This window comes from Hippopotamus amphibius, chromosome 2 (genome assembly GCF_030028045.1).
Source record: "Hippopotamus amphibius kiboko isolate mHipAmp2 chromosome 2, mHipAmp2.hap2, whole genome shotgun sequence".
Taxonomy (NCBI): domain Eukaryota; kingdom Metazoa; phylum Chordata; class Mammalia; order Artiodactyla; family Hippopotamidae; genus Hippopotamus; species Hippopotamus amphibius.
The window spans coordinates 101,438,211-101,456,035 of NC_080187.1; the positions used below are offsets into that span (position 1 = coordinate 101,438,211).

General features: G+C 39.9%; 1 protein-coding gene across 3 annotated transcripts in view; it reads left to right on the top strand.

The window, feature by feature from the left end:
- PGM5 (phosphoglucomutase 5) overlaps window positions 1–17,825 on the top strand; it is a 178,958-nt gene that overhangs the window by 18,245 nt on the left and 142,888 nt on the right. For 2 of the 3 annotated variants that reach the window (XM_057724740.1, XM_057724742.1), the window contains exons 2-6: window positions 1,641–1,803; window positions 8,360–8,542; window positions 11,551–11,676; window positions 16,880–17,070; window positions 17,668–17,822. In XM_057724740.1, coding sequence (XP_057580723.1) covers window positions 1,641–1,803; window positions 8,360–8,542; window positions 11,551–11,676; window positions 16,880–17,070; window positions 17,668–17,822 — 818 coding nt within the window. The remainder of the gene's footprint in view (window positions 1–1,640; window positions 1,804–8,359; window positions 8,543–11,550; window positions 11,677–16,879; window positions 17,071–17,667; window positions 17,823–17,825) is intronic. The other variant, XM_057724741.1, reaches the window with a different exon arrangement.

Genomic DNA, 17,825 nt, shown 5'->3' on the forward strand with positions numbered 1-17,825 from the left:
GGGGTTGGTGGGAGACAAGGACAGTTATTGGAATGTTTTGCTGATATGATATGACTTGCTTTTTAATAAGGTCTTTTGGATTGCTCAGCCCATGATCTTTAAAAATGTAACTGATATCAGGTCAATTCCACTGTTTAAAACCCTTCCAAGGATTCCCCTTGTACTTAGAATAAAATCCAAGCTCCCTTAGCTATCATTACTATAATTGTTATTGTTATTATTAAAATTAACATCCCATTATTCTCTGTCACAGACCCTGCTGATTTTTTTCCAGTATGTATCCAACTAGTAACTACTACCACCACCACTACTACTCCTCCTCTTAGGCTTATTTGTTTATAATTGGCCTCATCCCCTTGAAAATGTGTACACTGGGGATATTGTGGTGTGTGGGTCTTTCAATACTAAATTCTGCCTTGTTTTTGGAGCTCTTGTGTTTCCTCTTTAAAAACATTTTTTTCTGTATCTTTCCTCATTGTCATATTTGGTCAGTTACCTACTTCCAGCAATGCTGTCATTGGAGCCAGGGTAACTTTGCTGTTGAGCCGGACACAGGAGCTGGTTTTGGCTTCTGGACTACATCAGTCCTTCTCAAACTTCAGTAGACAAATAAATTATATAGAAGAGGGATGGGGATCTTGCTAAGATACCGATTCTTGTTCAGTGGGTGTGGGGTGGGCCTTGAGGTTTTGCATTTCTCCCAGGCTCGCAGGTGATGCCCTACTGCTGGCCCTTTGAGTAATGAGGAGGTTTGATCACCAAACTTGGCTGAATGTTGGAAACACCTGTGGAGCTCAGGATCCCACCCCGAGGTTCCAGCGTAATTAGTCTGGGATGCAGTCTTAGCACTGAGAATTTTCTAGGCTTCATTAATGATTCTAATTTGTGGCAACATTTGAGAACCACTGGATTGGATGACACTGGGCCCTATTTTAAAACAAAGCATGTGGAGTAATGCTCTGCAGGGCTATGCTGCTTTCTTTCTTTTTAAAAAGTCAGTTTTGTAGCTTTAGAGCGTCTGGCCACACTGATGGTTGACGTCTTGATCTCTGGAGCGTGGCTGGCTTTCCCCAGTGTCCCCAGCACATGCTGTCACTTAGTGGCCAAAATAGGACTTCTGCCTTCAGGAGACCGGGCCTTCCAAGTGCAGTGAAAATACACCTGCTGCTGATGAGGCTGTAGCAAATCAGGTCCCTGCTGTGTGAGCTTGTGCTGAGGCAGAGAAGGAAGGTGAAGCAGAGAAGTGCCCTATTTTTTTCTTCTTGTAATTGCGAGCATGAACACCTGCAGTTTCTGAGCCAGTAACAAACTAAGGACTTCTGGTGTGAGTCAGGCGAACCCTTTGGTCATCAGAAGCAGGTGTTTTAAACTACTGAAAATCAATGAGGCGGATCCCATTTACAGGTTCATAACGGACTACAAGATGTGGGTGTCCCAAATGGTCTTGGAAATATTGCACAGGAGAGACAACGCCAGAGCTACCCTTCCCGCCATCCCCCTCCACCTCCCTCCACCTTAAGTCTACTGAGTTCTTTTTGCCAAGTGATTAGTTTTTGATAACAGAGCCTGGGACACTTTCTCATTGAAATGTACTTCAATCCCATGTAACTGGATTGATTTTTTTCCCCTGGCTAATCTAGATTGGTCGACTGATTATTGGACAGAATGGCATCTTGTCAACACCTGCTGTTTCCTGCATTATCAGAAAGATCAAGGCAGCTGGTGGAATCATCCTGACAGCCAGCCACTGCCCTGGAGGACCAGGGGGAGAGTTTGGAGTGAAGTTTAATGTTGCCAATGGAGGTATGTGGTTCAGAATATGCCTTAGTTGTCATGATTTCTTTCCTCTTAGGTTATCATCGTCTTACAATGACCCCCCTGATGGTAGACAAGCAAGGCAGAGAGGAAATGACTCAGAAAAATCTAGTGAGGTGCCTGTATTAGTCTGGGTTTTCCAGAGAAGCAGACCAATAGGACACATAGACAGTCTCCAACTTACGATGGTTCAGTTTAGAGATGTTTTGACTTCACAATGGTGTAAAAGCAATATGGATTCAGTAGAAACTGTACTTCGTTTGAATTTTGATGTTGATCTTTTCCTGGCATAGCAACGTGCAGTATGATTCTCTCTTGTGATGTTGGGCAGCTTCAACTCAATCATGAGGGTAAAAAACCAGTACACTTACAGCCGTTCTGTACCCATTCAGTTCTTTCTGTCTTTTGCTTTCAGTACACTACTCAATAAATTACATGAGATATTCAGCACTTTACTATAAAATAGGCTTTGTGATAGATGATTTTGTACAACTGTAGCTAGGTAAGGTGTTCTGGGCACTCTTAAGGTAGACGAGGCTAAGCCATGATGTTAGGTGCAGTAAATGCATTTTCGACTTATGATATTTTCAGTTTACAGTGTGTTGACGGTATAGTTCTGATCTGAGTGCGAAGGCCTGAGAAGCAGCAGAGTTGATGGTGTGAGTTCCAGTCTGAGTCCAGGTCCACAGGCAGGAGGCAACAGCCAGGCAGAGAGTGAATTCTCCCTTGCTCAGTCTTCTTGTTCTGTCCAGGGCTTCAGTGGGCTGGGTGAGGCCCAGCCCCGCTGGGGAGGGCAGCCTGCTTTACTCAGTCTGCTGATTCAAATGTTCATCTCATCCAGAGACACCCTCACAGACGTGCCCAGAATAACATTTAAGTGAACATCTGGGCTCCCTGTGGCCCAAGCAAGTTGACACATAAAACTAAGCGTCGTGTTGCTCAGGGTGACGTGACAAGGAAGTGGCATAACGGGTCTCAAGCCCGTTTGGTCTGTTGGTCTCCTGCGCTCCCCTGCACAGTGAAACAGTGGGATGTTGCTTATCTGTCATGCAAGGACTCTGGATTTTCAAGTTGGAACAGACCCTCGAAGTCTGTTTTGATCATTCCCGTCATTTTACAGGTGAACAAATTAAAGCCCTGAGAGGCTGTTTTTGCTCAAGATCACGTGGTCAGACAGATGCCTTGTTAGCATAAGTCCTACATTCTCTCTTTCCTATAGGGTTGACTTTCTCTCACTGACATGCTTAGAATTATTTCACTTTTTCTTCTATTTATAGAAATTTATAGTTTAGAAGTCCTAGTGGGATGGGATACATATATAGGGGTGAATTAAAATTAAAAAAATTTTTTTCTTAGTTATCTATTTTATAGCTATTAGTGTGTATATGTCAGTCCTGATCTCCCAGTTCTATCTCCCCCACCCCCACTGCTTTCCCCGCTTGGTGTCCATATGTTTGTTCTCTATGTCTGTGTTTCTATTTCTGCCTTGCAAACCGGTTCATGTGTACCATTTTTCTAGATTCCACATATATATGTTAATATATAATATTTGTTTTTCTCTTTCTGACTCACTTCACTCTGTATGACAGTCTCTAGGTCCCTACATGTCTCTACAAATGACCCAATTTTGTCCCTTTTTAATGGCTGAGTAATATTCCACTGTATACATATACCACATCTTCTTTATCTGTTCATCTGTCAGTGGACATTTAGGTTGCTTCCATGACCTGGCTATTGTAAATAGTGCTGCCGTGAACATTGGGGTGCAAAATTTTTTGAACATATATAAAGATAAGAAGGATAATAGATGGATACCATGTATCCATTACTGTTTCTCCATTCTGCTTATTTTTTTCCTCTGAAAAATTTTAGGGTAAATTACAGCATGAAGACATTTCACACCTAAATATTTCTGATGACATCTCTTTAAAATAAAGACATGTTCCTATATATATATTCATGATCACACCTAACTAAAATAATACTAATTCTCTAATATCATCTAAAACCTAATGTGTATTCAGAACTTTCCAAGTATCTCCCAAATGTTATTTACATCTGTTTTGTTCAAACCAAGATTTATCCTAGAACCATGCATTGCATTTGGTTTTTTAAAATTTTAATTTTATTTGTTTTTTTTAAATGAATTTTTATTGCAGTATAGTTGCTTTACAATGTTGTGTTAGTTTCTGCTGTACAGCAAAGTGAATCACCTGATTCATATACATATATTTCCCCTTTTTAAGATTTCCTTCCCATTTAGGTCACCACAGAGCACTGAGTAGAATCCCCTGTGCCATACAGTGGGTTCTCATTAGTTGTCTGTTTTATACATAGTATTATATATGTGTCAATCCCTATCTCCCTATTCATCCCACCCCCCTGCATTTGGTTTTTAACTCAAATCTCTTTCAATCTCGAACACTGAGTCTTCATGTGTATGTGGGTGGAAGCTGAATTTTAGCCACCAACTGTTGCCATTAAGAAGCATTCCTGGCCCAGGCAAAACGGCACATCCTGAAGGGAAAGTACGTGATCGTCCCCTCCTTGCAGCCATTTTGGACATTACCCAAAGAAAGAACGTTACTCACATCAAGTGTTTAAAAAAAAAAGCCACCTTATGAAGAGCCTTGTTTTTGAAAGTGTGATTCAAGAAACCCTGCTTCACTGAAAACCACACCTAAGACCAACATACAGTCTTGCAGCAGCTACTTAATATTTCAGAAAAAAAATATGTAACATGTGGGTATTCTGTACACTGATAACACAGGACATTTCATGGGCTCAGAAAATGGCAATTTGTAGAGCAATGTAATGTATAAGTTGCCAAACTATAAATAATGTATTTAAACTTTGGAATTAATGTCTGACTTCATATCTTGTAAGAGAATTTGTCATTTCTATGATAACTTGTGAGGCTTAAAAGGGGAAGATATTATTTAAATAACCATTTCATAGACTAAATTACAGGAGATTATGAGACCTGTTCAGTCATATCCTGAATAGGGGAAGGGGGTTGAACTTATCATTTAGCCTTTAACTGTGTTGAAAGTCCTTCCTCTTACATTTAATTCTTCATGTTTACATGTCTCGGCATCATTAATGAGACTGACATTCCTGATGGCATAGAGAGATTCAGTTGGTTTCTTCCCACTTAGAGTGCGTTTTACCATGACATCCTTCACCTGAAGTTGCAGACACTCATCTTTTCTCTTGGGTGTCATACAAATACATCTTATGGAATAAATTAAAAGACAAAGTGTGTGTAGAATTAGTAGGCATGTCCAGGGACATAGGAGACATCTAAAGCTATCTTGCTTTTAAATAATTTAGAAGACAGGACCTTTCGGAGCATGTGTTTAAATAGGGGAGAAGATGCTAGAGGACAAAAGGAATCAATAATAAAAATACTGATTTTTTTGAATACTTATAGTGTGCCAAGCTTCATACTCAGAACTTTACATACATGTTCTCCTTTAATCCTCTTAAGAAGCTGAGGAAGTCACCAAGGAATAAAATGGTTTTAAAAACTTGCCCAGGGACTTCCTAGGTGGCGCAGTGGTTAAGAATCCGCCTGCCAATGCAGGGGACACGGGTTCGAGCCCTGCTCTGGGAAAGATCCCACATGCCGCGGAGCAACTAAGCCCGTGTGCCACAACTACTGAACGTGAGCTCTAGAGCCCGTGAGCCACAACTATTGAGCCCATGTGCCGCAACTACTGAAGCCCACGCGCCTAGAGCCTGTGCTCCACAACAAGAGAGGTCACAGTAATGAGGAGCCCGTGTACCACAATGAAGAGTAGCCCCCGCTCACCACAACTGGAGAAAGCCCATGTGCGGCAACAAAGACCCAACACAGCCAATAAACAAATTAAGTAAATTAATTAATTAAAAAAAAAAAAACAAACTTGCCCAGTGTCACAGACCTTGTAAGCTGTGGAGCTCATTTGGAACCTAGATTCTAAGAAGTGAGCAGAACTTCTGAGTAAGATGGCAAAGATGGAGGAAAGGCGCATTTTGAGGGGTGTGGAGTGGAAGTTTTGGGAAATAATTGCCTATATCTATTCAAAACAAGAGGAGGAAATGTTGCCTGCTAAGATAACGGGGCAAGGATAGAGAAGGGGATAAATGGAGGTGTGTGCTAAAAGATCCTCTGGGAAATCTGTTGAGGATTCCTGAGGAGCTGTGAGGACCCAAGGTGAAGTTAAGCAGCCTCATTCTTCGGGGGAGCCAGTTTGTGTAATCTCATGACTGCCTTCAGCAGTGCATGGGAGTCTGGGACTAGCAGAAATGGACCAGAGGTCCTGGGACTGCGGAATGGGAGCATGGGCGAGGTAGAGCCTCCAGAGGGCTGGTAGTTGTTAAGAGTGTCTGAGCTGACATCAGACGATGAGGATTCAAACCCAGCCTCTGTCACACCAGTGATGTGACCTTGGCTAAGGTCACCTCTTCCAATGTCAGTTTCCTTATTTGGAATATGAGGATACTAATAATTCTTACATCATCTGCTTTTTTGAGCGCTAAATTCCACATAAGGCGTGAAATGTGGTATGTGTAAGTTTCAACACATGTTGGCTTGTCTTATCATACTAACAAAGGCAAGGCTCAGTGCTAGACCATAGGATTCTTCTGGGATGAGAGACCAGTGAAATGAGAATGGAGTAATCAAGTGATGATGGGGATTAGTGTAGGAATAAGGAACAGATGCACAGGGGTACAGAGTAGAGTAGATGGAAGTTGTGGGGTGAAGATACTCAAATTTGATACTTTTGAAAGAAGGATTTCAAGAGACAATAATACTTATGGTATGACTGTACCAGAAATTAACTAAAGTGAAGAGGGAAGTCATTGGAGTGGAAGATGTCAAGAACTGGGAAGATGTGAAGGGATGCAGAAGGTGTTGATGAGCTCAGAGGTTATCAGCATGGCTGGTTGAGTGGCATCTAGCCTGCTAGAACTTGTTTTGCTTGTGGAAATCAGTGTGCTTTGGCAGACAAACCCAGAGACTTCTAAAACGTGATGGAAACAGCCCAAGAACATAGTGTGGTGTCTGGGAGGCAGAGGGATAATTTATATATCGTCTGGCAAGCATAAAAAAATGCCAAAACTAAATAACACTATTTACTTTTTAAGTTTTGCGAAAGAATAAGAAATAGTAAGGAGTGAAGTTGAGAAGGGCTATGTTTATTTCTTTGTGGTCTTCACTTTTCCTGTACAAGAAAATGTGGGTAAAATCTACTAGGCTCTTTTCCATCCACTGAAATGTGCTATTGCCATTCCTTTCCCTCCCTCCCCCTGCTTTTTTGAGGTATAATTGATATATAAAAAACCAGCACATGTTTAATGTGTGCAACTTAATAAGTTTGGTCATTATTGCTTTTTGTATGTTCAGTGAACCTTTTCTGGGAGGCGGTAACAGTGCTATCTCCAAGGCAGCACTGTCTAATAGAAATATATTGTGAGCCACATATGTAACGAAAAATTTTCTAGTAGCCACATAAAAAATGTAAAAAGAAGCAGGTGAAATGAAGAATATATTTTATTTAACTTAATATATCCAAAATATTATCTATTCAACATGTTACTATAAAAATCATGAATGTAATGTATTCTATTTTTCTATTAACTCTTCGAAATTTGATGTGTATTTTATAATTACAGCACATGTCAGTTTGACTAGTCACATTTCAAGTATTCAAGAGCCACATGTGGCTAGTGGCTATTGAATTGGACAGTGTAGCTTTAAGGGTTGGAATATAAAGAAAATCAAGAAATAATTTCTGTTCAGTAGAAAGTTATAAAATAGCTGGTAAGTGAGATCAATACACAAAGCTATCTATCTAGCTATTAATCATTTATATTTTAGATCTATCAGTCTACTTATTTGATTGCAAAACTTGTTGCAAAAAACTTGTTGCAATGTGGTGTGCATTAAGATATAAAAATTAAAGAGAAAAGAAAAATTAAAGGAGGACAACTATTGATTTCATGTTCAATTCATTTCAAGTCTATCACTTGACCTTAATTGTCAACTTGACATTGTGAGGAAGCGCATCAGATATTTTAAACCTCACTTTAAAAACGTGGGAGTCACTAGAGAGTATGAGTTGGGGGAAATAATGTACCTTGATTAGCTTATGCGTCAAATAGGCTGCAGACGTGGGAGTAGAAATCGTATTTTTTTCCCCTAAGTGCACTTGCGAAGCTGCAGTTTAAATCTGGAATCCCTCTCTTCTGTCAGATGCATATCCTGTTTGTGTCTCATATCCTGAGTAACGCTGATGACATAACCAGGTCTCCCTGGCAGGTGTGCAGCTATTTTTAGGGAAGACGTATCATTGCTTAGAAGTGGGTTAAAACAAACATGGGTTATTGGCCTACATGGAGCAGGTGAGGCTGGCTACGTTTCCTTCAGAGTGGATGGTTAAGAAATATCGGGGTAGATTGAACTGTGAACTGTTGACCATTGTCTAGAGCACAAATGATTCTTTCTCCTGCTTGGTGGAGGAGGAGCTAACATTTCTCTGATTGATTTTTTATGCAGATTTATTTTTGGTGGTGCATTATTTTCAAATTTTAGGTCCCGCGCCAGATGTTGTCTCAGAAAAAATCTATCAGATCAGCAAAACGATCGAGGAGTACACCATATGCCCTGATTTACGAATCGACCTGTCTCGACTAGGAAGACAAGAATTTGACCTGGAGAATAAATTCAAACCGTTTAGAGGTAATAGAGAAATTGTATTTTGAAGAAAACAGAATAACTCCATGGATGGAGGTGACTGGTTTTTTTCAGGGAAAAGCACACATGAAAGCGATGGAATTATCAATCTCAGGAGTGGCACTTGATAAATAGATGTAATCTGAATGCGGTGCAGAGGAAAATGAGAGCAGCCAAGATATTTAGAACTGGCAACTTTCAAAAACCACTTTCCAAACTCTCTATCATTTTTGACATAGGGAACATTTCACGGCTGACTCTTTTACAGTGTTCCAAGAATAGGCTGTGAACTGGCAAAACATGTCTTTGCTTTTCTAAGCAATTAAGGTGAACATACTGAAATACTTTAGATAATTGAGAAGAGACCTAACAGGGTAGTGGGGTTATTAAAGTTGCCCATGAAAGGTGGGCATTTCCTTTCCAAGCCAGAACCATGCAGTGTATCTTGATTCAATGGACAGTTATTGATCACCTGCTCTATACCACACACATGTTAGGAGATTTTACAGAGGAATTTACTAAGTACCAAATAGATTTAGGAAAATGGTTCAAGAATTAAAAAACCAGGGTGAAGTTGCCAAAGATATTATCCTGCATAGTAGAGTGAATAAAGCTTCTAAGTCCTCAGATTATAACCTTTTAATTTGTAGATTAATATTGACCCATGTAACTACATTAATACCATGTATATACATATCATTTTTTTACCCTCTATTTTATCTTTTTGCTTTTTCCTAGAAGGCATATAAGGGGAGCAATACAAGTAACATCTTTGCAATCCTTCAGTGCCCCTATGAGCTTAAATCCCCTTTGTGTTAAGATAGTATCCTTATTTTATAAGTAATTTAATTTAGTTAAAAAGGTGAAATACCTGGCTCATGGCCGCATGGTATTTTAGGGACAGAAAAGAGCTTGAAGTGGACTGTTTGGAGTCACAGTGTTGGGCCAACTCTATTTTTCTTGGAAGATTTTGAGTCAATTGCTTGCTTAGCTAGGGAGCAGAAATTAATTGAAAACCGTGTGATACTTATTGGAAGCAATGATTCCTGATTTTATGAATCTAGTTGGGAGTGTGCATACACACACACACACACACCTGCCTGCACAATCACCAGACAACTCACAGAAAAGGTATTTCATGTTAAACAAATAATTGAAGTATACTTGATTACATATGTTTGCAAGGACTAGAAAGTAAGATGACTGAGAAAAAGCAGATATTACCATCACGAAGAATAAGTGTATGTATGTATGTATGTATGTGTATCTTCACAATTGTGTTAGTTGTCTAAGAGACCCAGATCTTTGGTGAGCTCAGATTCAGGCCCACTGCTCCAGCCACATTGCTGGCTTAGTGAGTTCTCTATTGATACAATGCTACAGATACCACGGGGTAGAGAGAGACATTCCCTGGCTCCCAAGAAGAATTTGGCGATAATTATTTGGGATAATTTATGTGCTGTGTTCTTGCTGTTTTAAATGTTGAGCAAGGCTTGACTGAGTTAACTGGAAATAAATCAGTCTGACATTTCAACTCAAAGGATGAAGAGCATGAACTATGTGATGTGAACTTTCAATTTGCATGGAATTCTTGCTTGTTTCTTACATTTCTGTTTGGTACTATGTGTTGTCTGCTATAAATACCAAATGTATTTACGCAAGTGGTTCAGGAATTAAAGAACCAGAATGAAACTGCCAAAAATATTATCCTAAATTGTAGAGTAAGTAAAACTTCAAACATATTCAGGCCATAACCTTTTATTTTATCGATTAATTTTTTTATTGTGGTAAAATATATGTAACATAAAGTATATCATGTTAATTATTTTTCGATATACAGTTCATATAGATTGACTTTTAATTTATTTTATAGATTAACATCCTCCTTGTGTCAAAAGATGATTAAAAACTGTGTTCCATAAAAAGTAATTACATTATATTTGAATGGACACAATACTAACGATTTAAGTGCAAGAAAAAAATATTTTTAGATGTGTATTTGACCAGATGAAGGGACAGTTTCATATTACATATAAAATCTCATCCACTAAATATTGCACCGGGATTTACTAAAAATTATTAAAGGTGGGTGGGTAATATCTTTAGTGAGGGCTTAAGTATTTCAGGATTCCAGAATAGTATGTGTTTGAAAAACTTGAGAAACAGTGTACGTAAGTTTCAAAATTTAACTACAAATTTAAAAAACAAGCCTTGTAGACAAGTTTTAGTGCTTAAAATAAAATATTTATTACTTCTAGGAAAAGAGCTTTCTGAGTATTAATTACATACTGATTGCCAAGGTTGAATAATGTGATGTATTCTGGGTTTTATGAATCTGTGAAATAAGTGGAAAAGACTTGTTTTGGATGCCTGGTGATTGGGTGGTACAGGACACTGGAGAACATTTGTGTTTAATGAGGATTTCTAAATATCTGGCACTCACCCTGAAACTGGTACTAGATGGAGGAGACTTCACACAGACTGCGAAAAATATCCTTCATCACCAATTCAGAACCTGGGTCTAGTTGGCACCTCAGGGGTCGTTGCTGAGGTCACTTCTTGATTTGTTTCAGGCCAGTTGAGTCATTCTTTGGCCAGTCTTCACAAGAGAGGCAACCGGGTGTGCCAAGATGCCTTTTAGCATCGAGGTGCTTGCAGTTTGGGGGAGGGAGGTGGTGGAAAGAACGTGGGAGTAGCGACAATAGGCATAGTTTTATCTTAACTACTTAATAGGCATAGTTTTATCTTAACTACTTTATTCTTGTGGCTGATTTTTTCGCTTGCAAAGAAGAATTTATAGCTTGAGATTTTTTATACCTTTTGATCACCTGCAAACTTTGGAGCATCTTGATTGTGCTTTAATTTGCCGTTTTGTCTGCAAATGGATACTTTGCTTCCCACGGAAATGTGTGGGGTCATGATGCGATCGTGATCGCAAATTTCATGCTTTTTTATGCTTCCAAGTATCCTTCATGGGTAGTCATTGGTGTCTCCTTTTGCTTTCCTGTCCTTAGTGGAGATAGTGGACCCAGTGGATATCTATCTCAACCTCCTTCGGACCATCTTTGACTTTAGTGCCATCAAGAGTTTGCTGACTGGGCCTGGTCAACTGAAGATCCGAGTTGATGCCATGCACGGAGGTAAGCGCGTTTTCTCCTACCCGGTGGTGGGCAAGAAATGGTAAAGGAGACCTCAACATGTGTTGGGTTTCTAGGATTAAGAGGAAGGTTGGATTCATAGATATTCATACAGTGTGTATGTGTTTAGGTATCTGGGATGCTCTGGAAAACTTCAGGGCTCTAATTTCTCTTTTGATGCACATGAAAACAAAGCTTGAACAAAAGGTTTTGAAGCTATGCCTGTTGGAGTGGAGACAGCAAAACTGTAGTTATTAAATTTTTTTTGATTATGTACATAGTTTAAAAAGTCAAATAGTTCAAAGTTTGTTATGAAAAAAAATCCACTCCCAACTCTTACCCCCAGTTTCCTACTTTCTAAAGGCTACCTTTCAGTGTTTTTTTTTTTTTTTATTTTTAAGTATTTATCTCCCAATGAATAAATGCTGTGAATATACTGCTCCTTGTTGATTTTTTAGTTTGGGGCATTACCGACTTCATACTAAGAAAGATGAGGCGGTAGCTTTTTTTCACCCTCTCCACTCACTAAATCCAAGCACACTTTCTTTTTTTTTTTAATTTTAATTTGTATTATTTTTTAAGCTCTTTATTGGAATATAATTCCTTTACAATCTTGTACCAGCTTTTGAGGTACACCAAAGTGAATCAGCTGGATTTATACATACATCCCCATATCCCCTCCCTCCCGCAACTCCCTCCCACCCTCCCTGTCCTGGCCCTCTAAGGCATCACCCATCATCAAGTTGATCTCCCTTTGTTATACAGCAACTTCCCACTAGCTATCTGTTTTACAGTTGGTAGTGTATATATGTCTATGCTACTCTCTCACTTCGTCCCAGCTTCCCCTTCGCCCCCTGCCCCCCAACCCCGTGTCCTCCAGTCCATTCTCTGCATCTGCATCCTTATTCTTGCCCTGTCACTGGGTTCATCAGTACCATTTTTTTTTTTATAAGATTCCGTATATATGAGTTAGCATACGGTATTTGTTTTTCTCTTTCTGGCTTACTCCACTCTGTATGACAGACTCTAGGTCTATCCACCTCATTACTTATAGCTCCATTTCATTCCTTTTTATGGCTGAGTAATATTCCATTGTATATATATGCCACATCTTCTTTATTCATTCATCTGTTGATGGGCATTTAGGTTGCTTCCACGTCCTGCAAGCACACTTTCTTAAACTAATTATATCATCATTTTGGTAAGATCAGTATCCAGTGTCTGTGTTGTAACACTGCTGAGCCGTGCAAAATACTATCATTATATGTTTTTACAGCACAACTTCTTTACTTCTTTGGTATTAATAATTGTCTTGTTTTCTCATTGTTTAGTTTTTGTGAAGTGTATTTACCACTGTTAACCCTCCTACTCTCCCAGTGTCTAAATCTTCTCTCACTTTGTTTTCCTGAAGACCTGGGATCTCTGCCCTGCACTGATTGCTGTGTGAGCGGCCCTTGTCCTGGAATCTCCACTTAGCATCATCCTGTAATTCCCTTTACCCTTTTCTTATGTTGACTCTCCTATTTCTGGATCTTTTGTCTTCCACTTTCTTGATTTACTCCTTCATTTTGGAGGAACATGTTCTCCAGGAACTCTGTGAGAGCAAGCTCATGGGAGGTAAATGTTTTGAGTCATTGTGTATCTGAAAATGCCTTTTTCCTGCGCTCACTCTGAATTGATATTATCTGGATAGAGAAATCTAGGGTGGATATTATTTTTCTTCAGAAGTTTGAGGGCATTGCTCCATTGTCCTATAGCATCGAGAAATCTGAGGCTGTTCAGATTTTTAATCCATTGCATGAAATCTTTCTTTTTTCTTTTCTGGAGGCTTTTAGGGCCTCTGACATATCTTCCGTGCTTCTCCTTTTCGCAATGATGAGTGTTAGTGTGGGACGGTTTTCCTCTGTTGTGCTGAGAGCTCAGAGGATCCTCTTAATCTAGAAACTTGTGTCCTTTAATTCGGGGAAATTTTCTTACATTACTTCTTGGATGATTTCCTCCATTATTTTCCCTTTCCTTTCTTTCCAGAATGGCTGTAGTTTACATATTGGCCCTACTGGACTGATCCTTTAATATCCTATTCTTTCCCCCACCACCCATTTTCTGTCTCTTTGTTTTTTGCTACTTCCTGGGAGATTTCCTCAACTTTATCTCCAAGACCTTCCATTAAGTTTTTCAGCTCCACTGTCATATTTTTAATTTCCCAAAACTCTTTTTTTTTTTTTTTTCCAAATAATCTCTCTCTCTTTTTTTTTGTCGCACACGGGCTCAGTTGCTCTGTGGCTTGTGGGATCTTCCTGGAACAGGGATCGAACCTATGTCCCCTGCATTGGCAGGCAGATTCTTAACCACTGCGCCACCTAGGAAGCCCAATAATCTCTTTTTAAAAATAGCTTCCTATTCATATTTCATGAATGCCATATCTTTTTTTAATAAGTGAGGTTTACTGAGGTATGTAATTTATATGTTGATATAAAAGTTGATACCTTGTCGGTATACAGTTTGAGGTTTGACAAACATATATAGTCATGAACCCACTCTGACAATCAAAATGTAGAATATTTCTCTCATTTCCACAAGTTCTTTGGTGGCCTTTTATAGTAGTACCTGTGCTCCTTCCCCTAGTCCCTGGCAATCACCTGTCTGCTTTTTGCCCCTGTAGTTTTGCCTTTTCCAGAAAGCCATATAAATGGGAGGATACAATATGCAGCCTTTTTCTTCAAGTTCCTTTCACTCAGCGTAAGGTTTTAGAGATGCATTCATGGTGTTGTGTGTATCAGTAGTTACTTCTTGCTACTACTGAGTAGTATTCCATCCTATGGATGTACTTGCATTTTGTTTATCCATTCATGAGCTGATATAATTGGGGTTATTTCTAGTTTTGGGCTACTATAAAACAAAGTTGCTATAAACATTTGTGGACAAGTCATTATGGGGATATATGATTTCCTTTGTCTTGAATAAATACCTAGGAGTGGGATCACTGGGTCATATGATATGTATGTTTAACTTAATAAGAAACTGCCAAACTATTTTCCAAAGTGGCTGTACCATTTGCACTATCAGCAGAGTATGAAGGCTTTAGTTTCTCTGTGTCCTCACCAACACTTGGCATTGTCAGTCTTTGCAATTTTAGCCATTCTGCCACATCCTATTGATCTCTATTAGATATGAATGATATATACTTTAAAAGATTTCTTCTCATAATGAGGTGGGTGGACCTAGAGTCTGTCATACAGAGCAAAGTAAGCCAGAAAGAGAAAAACAAATACCGTATGCTAACTCATATGTGGAATCTAAAAAAAATGGTACTGATGAACCCAGTGACAGGGCAAGAATAAAGATGCAGATGTAGAGACTGGACTTGAGAACATGGGGTGGGGGGGGGGGCAAAGGGGAAGCTGGGACAAAGTGAGAGAGTAGCATTGACATGTATACCACTACCAAATGTCAAATAGATAGCCAGTGGGAAGCTGCTGCATAACACAGGGAGATCAACTCGATGATGGGTGATGACTTGGAGGGGTGGGATAGGGAGGGTGGGAAGGAGTTGAAGGAGGGCGGGGATATGGAGATATATGTATAAATACAGCTGATTCACTTTGTTGTACAGCAAAAAATGGCACAACAGTGTAAAGCAATTATACTCCAATAAAGAGCTAAAAAAAAAAAAAGGATTTCTTCTCCCTGTGTAGTTTCTGTTTCCTCCAGGTTGCTATTCACTCTGTTTGTCTTGGTCTCATGTTAAATGCATTCCTCAAAAGTTTGGCGGTCCTTGGCTATTTGGCATGTTTAAGAGTTAGGCACTAAAAATTTTGTTGGGAGCTCTGAGCCCATGTTGAGAACTTATCTTCCAAGGGCTTCAGTCTAAGGTCTTCTGGCTGAGCTGTTTTTGTTCTTTCCTGTTGGGCTAGTTATATTCCTCAGAAAAAGATCTTTCAGTTTCTTACCTTAGTGTTATCTGGCCTAGAGGAAAGATGGCTTCTCTTTCCAGTTTGAGCAATATTTCTGGATTTGAACCTCATTGCCTAGCTTGTACCGTGTGCTCATCTCTGAATCCGTCATCCTCTGGTTGAGAGATGGAAGATACTGACTGATAGACCTAAGTCACCTCCCCAGCCTTGGGGGAGGTGGGATTTAGCCACATTCTGATGACATGAACTTAGATGGGAAAAGGATGGTTCTCCAAAGGAAACCCAGAATGCTGCTACCAGAGGAAGGAGAAATGGGTGCTGGGCAGGAAAAATCAAAAGATGTTCACTCTTTGAGGTTTGTATTGTGTTAGTGGAACATGAGTGGAAAGCAGTACTTTCACATATTTCAGCCAACAGGATTACATGCCGATCCTCAAATGTGCTGTGTGTTCTACCCCAGGCTTTGTTCCCTTGCTCATAGTGTTCTTTCCATTTGGATGGTGTCCTCACTCCTGTCAAGTTTATATTCTTCCAGAAATGCTGCCTCCTTCTTGAAGCCTTGCCTGTGGTCATTTCTTCTTTCAAGCTATTGGATCTTATTATTTCATAAATATACATTGACTGGAACTCGTCTTAACCATTGCAGTCACTCACCTGTAGATTGGACTGATCCCACTGCTAGACTGAGAGCCCAGTAGGGTAGGAATTGGCTGCTTTGCATCCCTTGATGCTCTCCATTCTTCACATAGGAGTTCCATGTTAGGCACTCCATGAATGTGTATTGAACTGGAAAACACAACTCCTTAGCATTTATTTTGTAAAGTGTGCTTAGTTTTATATGCTTCAGTGGTTTACAGTGTTTAATTATACACTTGGCAGAGTTAAAACAACTGTAGATACAAAGAACATTGCTAGAGCCTTTAAGTGCTTTTGCACATATTCAGCTAAAGCTTTTAATACATAAGAAGTAACAGTCAATGAATCATTATCAGATAGTTGATTTCTTTCTGGCAACATCTGGGAAAATTTTTGGAGAAAAATTTCATGTAGCTGGATTATCAAATGCAACTTCTTTATACCTAACACAGCCACTGGCACGTAGTAGATGTTTGGTGAGGAGTAGCTCAAGTAAATATTATTCTGTACTGTGTCTTGAGAAAACTTGTAGAATTTATCTTTTCTTCTTGTGCTATTAAGTAGCCTTCTTGTTCTAAGCAGAACAAAACACCCTTGGTGGGTTGGGGGGGGGGGGTTCTGCAAAGATTTCACACTGCTGTGTGTCTTTTTTCCAGTTATGGGACCCTATGTGAGAAAAGTCCTGTGTGATGAGCTGGGGGCCCCAGCCAATTCTGCGATCAACTGTGTTCCTCTGGAAGATTTTGGAGGGCAGCATCCTGACCCCAACCTGACATATGCAACGACCCTTCTGGAAGCTATGAAAGGAGGGGAATATGGATTTGGAGCTGCATTTGATGCTGATGGGGTAAGCAGGAAAGTTTTCTGTCTGCTGAGCCTTTTGCTATATAATGAGCCAAGCACTGAAACCGGAGAATTATTGGATACCTCTGGGGCTGTCATGTATGGGGCATATGAACCCTAGCTGGCTCTGCATCTGCCCTTCTAGTTAATGGCCAAGTATTGTGCTTAAATAGCCACTACTTGTCTTTTTTAAAGTAAGCATTATGTCATAAAGAGGTTATTTCTTTTAAAAAGTTCATGCAGTACATCTTTATTATGGCTGATTTTATTGAAATCACCATGTTAAGAAATGAGCTATTTTAGCAATAATCTCTGTTCTCTGTTATGTTTGGGGGAAAGTGTGAATGAAGAACGTAGAGGCTACTGAAGCCTGAGGAAGTCATCCACATCTCGACAGGTGGGATGTATTCCTGGTCGTGTCAAGATCCTGGGCCCTACGATATTCAGGGATTTTGGTTTCCCATGCCCTCTTTGGCCTCACTCAAGTTGTTTCATGTTGTTTAAGTGTGGAATGGCAGTAAGTGGCTTGTGATGGTGATGGGAATGAGCTGCTGGCGGCAGATGCCTTTGCCTGAACATTTTCACACATTCTTTCCCACAGGACCGTTATATGATCCTAGGCCAAAATGGCTTCTTTGTGAGCCCTTCTGACTCCCTGGCCATCATCGCCGCCAACCTCTCTTGCATTCCGTATTTCCGTCAGATGGGGGTCCGAGGGTTTGGGAGGAGTATGCCCACCAGCACAGCCCTGGACAGGTA